General features: G+C 43.4%; 1 protein-coding gene across 3 annotated transcripts in view; it reads right to left on the bottom strand.

The window, feature by feature from the left end:
• Positions 1-8,324, bottom strand: part of LOC126545962 (palmitoyltransferase ZDHHC11-like) — a 60,160-nt gene extending 51,836 nt beyond the window's left edge. For 2 of the 3 annotated variants that reach the window (XM_050194010.3, XM_055061616.2), the window contains exons 1-4: positions 7,866-8,324; positions 7,324-7,509; positions 6,887-7,062; positions 4,932-5,033 (exon numbers count right to left, since the gene is read on the bottom strand). In XM_050194010.3, the coding sequence (XP_050049967.1) occupies positions 4,932-5,033; positions 6,887-7,062; positions 7,324-7,509; positions 7,866-7,919 (518 nt within the window). In that variant the 5' untranslated portion in view covers positions 7,920-8,324. The remainder of the gene's footprint in view (positions 1-4,931; positions 5,034-6,886; positions 7,063-7,323; positions 7,510-7,865) is intronic. The other variant, XM_055061615.2, reaches the window with a different exon arrangement.
• Between the last annotated feature and the right edge of the window lie 432 nt (positions 8,325-8,756).

An 8,756-nucleotide genomic window follows, 5' to 3' on the forward strand; every position in this document is an offset into this window, starting at 1 on the left:
AATCTCATCCGCAGACCTAACTTTCTGCCGCCCCTGCTACGATCCCTTCCCTTGGAATCCAGTCAGTAACCCTTAATGACCATCTGTTATCTTCCCTCCTCATTACATGTCCTGCCCATGCCCATTTCTTTTTCTTGATTTCAACTAGGATGTCATTAACTCGCATTTGTTCCCTCACCCAATCTGCTCTTTTCTTATCCCTTAACGTTACACCCATCATTCTTTCCATAGCTCGTTGTGTCGTCCTCAATTTAAGTAGAACCCTTTTCGTAAGCCACCAGGTTTCTTCCCCGTAGGTGAGTACTGGTAAGACACAGCTATCATACACTTTTCTCTTGAGGGATAATGGCAACCTGCTGTTCATGATCTGAGAATGCCTGCCAAACGCACCCCAGCCCATTCTTATTCTTCTGATTATTTCCGTCTCATGATCCAGATCCGCCGTCACTACCTGCCCTAAGTAGATGTATTCCCTTACCACTTCCAGTGCCTCGCTACCTATTGTAAATTGCTGTTCTCTTCCGAGACTGTTAAACATTACTTTAGTTTTCTGCAGATTAATTTTTAGACCCACTCTTCTGCTTTGCCTCTCCAGGTCAGTGAGCATGCATTGCAGTTGCTCCCCTGAGTTACTAAGCAAGGCAATATTATCAGCGAATCGCAAGTTACTAAGGTATTCTCCATTAACTGTTATCCCGAATTCTTTCCAATCCAGGTCTCAATACCTCCTGTAGACACGCTGTGAATTGCATTGGAGAGATCGTATCTCCCTGCCTGACACCTTTCTTTATTGGGATTTTGTTGCTTTTTTTATGGAGGACTACGGAGGCTGTGGAGCCCCTATAGATATCTTTCAGTATTTTTGCATACGGCTCGTCTACACCCTGATTCCGTAATGCCTCCATGATTGCTGAGGTTTCGACAGAATCAAACGCTTTCTCGTAATCAATGAAAGCTATATATAAGGGTTGGTTATATTTCTCACATTTCTCTATCACCTGATTGATAGTGTGAATATGGTCTATTGTCGAGTAGCCTTTACGGAATCCTGCCTGGTCCTTTGCTTGACGGAAGTCTAAGGTGTTCTTGATTCTATTTGCGATTACCTTAGTAAATAGTTTGAAGGCAACTGACAGTAAGCTGATCGGTCTATAATTTTTCAAGTCTTTGACGTCCCCTTTCTTATGGATTAGGATTATGTTAGCGTTCTTCCAAGATTCCGGTACGCTCAAGGTCATGAGGCATTGCGCATACAGGGTGGCCAGTTTCTCTAGAACAATCTGCCCACCATCCTTCAACAAATCTGCTGTTACCTGACCGTCCACAGCTGCCTTCCCCCTTTGCATAGCTCCCAAAGCTTTCTTTACTTCTTCCGGCGTTACCTGTGGGATTTCGACTTCCTCTAGACTATTCTCTCTTCCATTATCATCGTGGGTGCCACTGGTACTGTATAAATCTCTGTAGAACTCCTCAGCCACTTGAACTATCTCATCCATATTACTAACGATATTGCCGGCTTTGTCTCTAAGCGCATACATCTGATTCTTGCCAATTCCTGCTTTCCAGGTATCAGGTATCAGGAAAAGCAGGTATCTTCCTGCTTTTCTTGTGTAGAATTAAGGTAGCTGCAGAACCTATGTAGATACTTTCCAAGGTATTTACGTAAGCATTCAGTACTCCTTGTTTACGTAATGCCTCTATGACTGCTGGCATAACAACTGAACCAAATGCCTTTTCGGAATCTATGAAAGCTATATAGAGAGGCTTATTGTACTCAGCGGATTTCTCGATAACCTGATTAATGACATGGATGCGATTCATTGTAGAGTATCCCTTCCTGATGCAGCTGATACATGTCCCTAATTCTTTGGTGCATACTTTTTCAACATTATGTCACTGAAGAACTTATGAGCAAGCTAGGTTAAATGGCAGCTTTTGTGAGAGCAAACAGGTTTGCACAGTACTGACAAGCATCAATTATTCAATTGCTTAAAAGGGCCCTGAACCATCCCTTGGGATTGGTGAAAAAACACAGTCCCCACATAGCAAATGCTGTTATGAACATCTCAGCCAAATTTTGCAGTAGTGCACAGTGCACGGATCTCGCAAGCGGAGTGCAACGTCACCGTTTTCTCAAACGCTCTCTTTTCAACAGAAGCCTGCTCCTCACTCTTTCCTGGATGCTTTATTTTGTAATTTAGCAGATTCCCATATGTGGCTGCTATTGGCCAATAATTGACATTAATCAAGAAGTTTGTTTGGGTCAGTGCACTTCTTCTTACTGTTACTGCGTACATTTATTGACACAATTTAATGAACAGGCTGAAGTAAGTGAAAATTTGCTTTCAAATTTCAATAAATAACTATCTGCTTGTCAAGCTAGTGCAGGACAAAACCGGTCCGCACCACGTAGCACAGCCAGACAGGAGCATATGAGCGCGGGCGCCCGCTCTAGCCCTGTCGTGCACAAAGTGAATGTTGCAGTTGCATGTAGCTGCGGTCTGCTACATAGCGTAGATACCGCGACAAGTCCACTGGCTGAGAGCACTGCAGCTCTCTGAGGACAACTGCGTTTGGCTCATTGTAGGGGCCAAAATCAGAAATAGTGGTGTCTACGTGAACATCCAAAATCAAATTTGAACTGCACGCCACCGTGACATTAAGTTGGTGGACCTTTGTGGGCACACCCCCTTCTGCTGTAGCTTTTGCAGTGCGAATCATAGGAGAAGGAGTGCAAGCACCGCGAACGGTATATTTGATTGCCAATAATTCCCCTTCTGCTGAATGCATTGAAGAACTTTTTGTGGCAAAGCATTTCTGAAATGGTCTAATTTAATTTCGAATGAATTAATCGACGTCGATAAAAAGTGGTTCAGGGCTCTTAAGTAAGAGTGCATACAACAGCACTTTGTATCATGCAAATCCTATGAAATGTCTCTTTTTACATCTGCTTTTTGTTTTTTAAAGCTGCTTCATTTATTATTTTCTGTTGTGCATATTTCGGTACACCAGGAAGTGCAGCTTATAAGATTTTGTATCACTTCTGTTGACACCAGCTACTGATAAGATAAACAAATTTTCAGTCCTTTCAAGTTTGACTAAACAAACCTGCTTTAGATGTATTAAGCCTTTTGGTGCTGGGTGCTTTACTGCGATAGAAATAAAACAGGTGCTCGAGGCAAATTCACGCTGTTGTTGTTGGTGCCACCACCATGCTGTCACGGTATCAACGCGCATGTGCGGCCCACTTGTGAAGGGTAGCAGACCTCCAGATAAGTGAGACACACAGTGCGTTTGGCTGCACAAATGAGGAAGCCAAGTGGAAACACCCTTATTCTCCACTCAATCAACTTTGCAGCGGAGTCAGGGAAGTGTTCTGTTTCAAACTGCTGGCATGAGCACCGTGGGCATAAACACTAGCATTCCTGCTAAGCAGCTGTGTGCATGCATACATGACACTGAGGTGCGCAAAGTGGTCCAAGCGGGCCAGATAGTATGCCTCAAGCTACAAATGCTGGCTGATTTCCTTCAATCTCATATCTCGTGCACCATTAAAGTGCGACGCCTCCAACGTCGGTGGTGGCGCTACTCATCATGCAAGCATTGCGAGACACCTAATAGCTCCCAGGGAGTTGTTTCTGCTGTGCAGCAAAAGTTGCCGCGCATGCAGTGTCACGCGAATATGTAACCCTGCGTGCTCTCCGAACACCAAGCAAGGAGCTATAATGCAATCATAAACCTTGCTAACACTGTGAATGCTTCACCCTTTGGACAAAACTGCCCAAGTGTTTCCAAAGTGTAACAAATTCAATTGCTATTAGAGACTTTTAGCGTGTCCGGTATTCCGGCAAGTGCGGGCGGTTTGCCGGTTTAGCGGGGGCGTAAACGTGAGTGGCCAGATTGGTGGCGCCAGCTGGTGGTGCAAAGCTCAACCACACAAACACAGAGCTAATTACTATATTCTGCTTAGCTGCTGGCGTAAATATTCGACAGTGGCGTAATCGTGTTCACAATTACGCCGCTGCCAAAAATTTGCACCACTAGCGAAGCAGGATATAGTGGGTTACTGCAGTTTTAGCTCTGTGTTTGTCTGGTTGAACTCTATGCTACCAGGCGACTGCAGCGATCTAGCTACGCCCCCGCAAATCCGGCAATCCGCCCAAACCGCTCCCGTTTACCGGAATAGCGGACAGGCTAAAAGTCTCTATTGTCACTGACATGTTGCTGAACATTTTACTTTTTTTTTATTCTGAAAATTCAAACAGAAATTAAGACAATTATTTTAATTAGGATAACTTGTGTTCCTCAGGCAGCGTGGCCACTTTTGTCGTCGGTTTCTTCCAATTCAGGATTCATCAACAGTTCAGAAACCGCTGTGAAAGTGCAGATGTCACACTGCTTTGCAAGGGCTGCTCTGCCGAAACAGAGCGACAGAGCACTGTGACATTTGCTCCACCTGCAGTCAGAAATTTAACTTGCAAGTTTGTTTGTGTATTGTTTGTGCATTCTACCATAAATGGTACACCCGCTACACAATGTTATTTTTGCATGAGTTATGTTCATTCTTGCATTTTTTTGCTTTAGGAGAGGCAGGGGTTGCTGTGAAAAAACAAGAAGAGTCACACTCAGGAGTGGCAGGGGCTGTACGAGGGTGTGTCCGCATTATTTGGGAGTGGCAGTGATAGGGTTATAGTGTGTGCGTGCGCCCATATGTGTGTCTGTGTGTGCACGTGCATGTATGCATGCATGTGTTGAAAATCATGCAAAACTATTATTGTTTCCACAGTATGCCCTGCTATTCAGAAAGCGAAAAAAGAAAAGAATGCTACAATGCACTAGATTCTTCACACAAAAAGTGCACCATGCATAAATATAGTGAACTAAAAGGTGACGGCAATATTATGAAGCATGTATTTCTACAATTTACCCACTTGTAGTTTCTTGATCCAACACAGTTGTTCAGCCATTTGCAATGATGATCAAATTTCTTGATGCACTTGTTGCAACTGCTGCAGTGCTTTGATCGGTTTTCCCTGATATAAGGAGGAGTGAAGGAGGTGGTTATAGGGAAAATGTGACTAGCAACTAACTCTGCAGTATCGAAAAAAAGAAATTGGAATGAAAGACATAGTACAGGGATATCAGTGGTTATGAAGTTCGTTGTAATCGTTGCTACAGTGACAGTACCTGCACAATGGTCCCGTAATAAATGGAATATTTTTCCACACATCTCCAGGTCGCAGTATGTGAGCACTTCACAGGACAAAAGCACCCATTCTAGGGTTGTGGTGCTCCAGTATGAACATAAATTTTTGGGCCCCAGGGCAGGCACAGTTAAAATGCTATGAGTATCTTATCTTGATGGCACTTTTAATAAAGCTTAAATTAATGATAAAGACAGCATGATGAAATGAACAACAAGCATATGAACATCTTAAATAGCTAAAAATTGACAGGTTCTATGCTACATAATATACAATTAAGAGGCATCTTCAATCTTGAAGACTGAGGTGTGCATTGCACAGATTTGAACACAGCCATGTCACATCATTTTAAAGTCCCACAAGAGTTTAGCTGAAAACTGCAAATCATCACAGCCACTAAACTTAACAATACACCATTTCTAAAATCACTCCCAATCTCCAATTAAAGAAAAAGCGCTCATAACAGTAACAATAAGCAACTTGAGAGCATTACAAGCAAAACAAATGAACACAGTATAGAAATTTGAGATGCATAACAAGTTGGGGCCCACTTTATTTTACCTACATGAACAAGCTTGCACGTGACTCATAACAAAATTTAGGGCAATGATTTTGTAGCGATGCTTTTTCATGATGCTAATGCCCTTCGCTGCGTTTCATGTTTGTGAGTGGTCAAACAACACTTTACCCTGAGCAGAGCACCGAACGCGGCCACTCAGCAACGTGAAAATCACCGAAAGGCATTAGCATAAAAAAAAAAGGCATCGCTACAGAATAGCGGCCCAGGTCTGTTGGACTCACTAGCTCAGCTCACATGGCTGAAACATTTTGTTGCTATTCTATGGAATAGCAACAAAATGCTTAAGCTTTATGTTTCTATGGTGATTAAGGAGGGTCAGTGACTGAAAATACATGTGGTGCCACATGTTTTTACTCTCAATCACTTCATTAGTACATCCAGAAAGTGGTAATCAATATGCAAAACTAATTATCCCGATGCCGAAGCAACAAATAAAGGTACCATCTAGTGTGTAGGTATTGCAGCTATAGTAAAGGAACAGTGCAGTGGCACTAAGACAGTGATAGTTTGAAACCACAACACCATGCAGAATAGAGAGTGCCAGTTGAACGCATAGCAGTGGCATCATGCCAAGCTGCACATTGTACTGAAACCAGATTTCCAGCCTGCTCTTGCTATCTATTGCAGCTGTGTGTCACAACCTCATTATGTATGAGTCTTTCCAGTTACAAGCAGTTTAGACACAGCCATATGGATCACCTGCTAGCTACTGGAGTAAAAAAATAAAGTGTGATGCACTTAGAAGTGATGTTGATGTATCTAGCTATCTTTACTTTTTTTTTTCCACAAAGGCAAATAATGATAAAGCTGGCAGAAAACATGTTTGCTGCTAAAAAGTAAGAATGAGGTTGAATTTGAACAGAAATGTGTAAATTAAGTCACTGTCACTATCAAACAATGCAAGTAATGACATTCTGGAAGCCATCATGACCAACATTTAAGCTATTCATAATTCAATGCTACTGTGCTTGCAATAAATTAAAAGAAGCAAGCTAGACATTTAGCACCGTTTACTCAAGCAAAAGTAAAGTGGCAGCAAGTTCACCTTTCATGAAAGTTTGATAGTGATCACCACATATGAAAATGAGGACCTAATACTTACACTTTTACTTCACAGATGTAGCAGAACTGATTCTCAATCACGTGAGCATGCTTGCTTCGATCAAACTGAGGAAGTGGACCTTTAATATTTTTAGCCCGCACATTGGCATCTGCTGGGTCGATGGTAACACTCAAAATGTGGGACACTACATGAACAATGCCAACAGCTGCATTCACCTGGCAAAGATGTCAAGGAATACCAATAAAAAACAATAAAAAACAATGTTTCAGTACATTGATTGTGAGAAATTAATCATAGTTAAGGAAGGAAATTAATAAACCAGCATACTATTGAATTAACATGCAGCTCCACATGCATTAGTAACGAGTACATAAATTGCACATTCGATTACGAATGTAGTCATTTTCATGTAAAGATGTTCCATGCATTTAAAGGCCCTTCTAAATGCACCAGGACAATTAACATTTAAAGGATACAAGTGACAGGCCAATCTGCCAGCCTCCAGTTGGACAGCTGGGCACGAGAACAGCAAAATACATGATCAAAAAGTATGCGAGAAAAAACCAGGCCACAAGCTGCAGCGGGTGCAGAGGCAGACTCCATCCATTTTGACGGCTCCATTCACTGCCTTTCGTAGCCTTCACACCACAGTCAACAAGTACCTGAAAACGTTCGCACAAGCGCAATTAGTGAATCATGCGGCTCCTCTGCGCCGTCCCGCAAAATCAGCCGAGGGACGGGCCTCGCATGTACCAAGACGCTCACACATAAACCGATCGTACGTGCCTCGCAGCGGACACCAGCCGCCAAGAGTAAACACAAATACATTGGGAAATACGGTTTTGAAACGTAAAACACCGTTAACACACTGTCGCTTATAAACACTAGGCTCTTAAGAGCGTAAACAATTGCTCTCACTAGTAAAATCAGTTTCTTGGCGTGATTAAAAGTCTCTCTGACTTGACCTCGTAACGCTATTAGCTACCAAAATGAGCGAGCTGGTGTAGAAACTACAAACCTGGCATACTCCCAAGAGGTGAGCACAGCGGGTCTGCAGGATGTCTCTCTTCATAGCAGCCCTCAAAGCGCTTCAAGGCTACAGCCAAGCGCTCGGCAGAGGTGTTTGACGCACGTCTATGCGCAGCAAAACTTGCACAACATAGCTATGAAACAAATCATAAATAAATATTAGCCACCAGGTTTAAGTCAACAGGCTACCGCTTTAGGCGTAAACGAAGAACCTGCCGAGGCACCTTAGCATATTGATGAGATCAAAGAGGAGAGCTTTGTGTGCGGTGCTCCTCAGAGTTGAGTTGCCGGGCAAAAAACGAATCAAACAGAGAGTCCAAGCCTAGAGCCAACATTTGCACTCGTAGGTAGCTCCCACCAGCATCAGTCGCATCTTCCCTATTTTGCCACTGTATCTTTAGATGCGATCACGCACGGATACACGACCGCGCATGGCTGTGACCCTGGTTGCCTTGGTTGCAGGCAGGAAAGGGAGGGGGAGACCGGGAAGGTCCGGGAAATGCTTCGGGAGAGGTCGCTAGGGGCGACACCGGCGCTGCAGGCGCTGCAGTCTTCCTTTTTCTGATTTCTCGAAATTTGCTCGCGCGACGCGGGAAAGTCCCCCGCCGTGCGCGCGAAAATGAAAATGGCTGCGAATTACGCCTTGGGTGCACTATGCCTCGGGGAAACAAACTGCTGTGCTTCGGTGCAACCAGATTCAGTACTTTCGAATTGTATTGCTACGTTTTCAGTCTAAATTACGCGAAAAAAATAATTATAACAGCATCTATAACACAGCTGGGACAACGTAACCACTTTCAGATCGACATTCTAGTGTTACCGAGCATAACGATATCATAAGAGGCCAACAAACAATGACGCATCGCAAAGGCGTGGGATC

This window comes from Dermacentor andersoni, chromosome 1, assembly GCF_023375885.2.
Source record: "Dermacentor andersoni chromosome 1, qqDerAnde1_hic_scaffold, whole genome shotgun sequence".
Lineage (NCBI taxonomy): Eukaryota > Metazoa > Arthropoda > Arachnida > Ixodida > Ixodidae > Dermacentor > Dermacentor andersoni.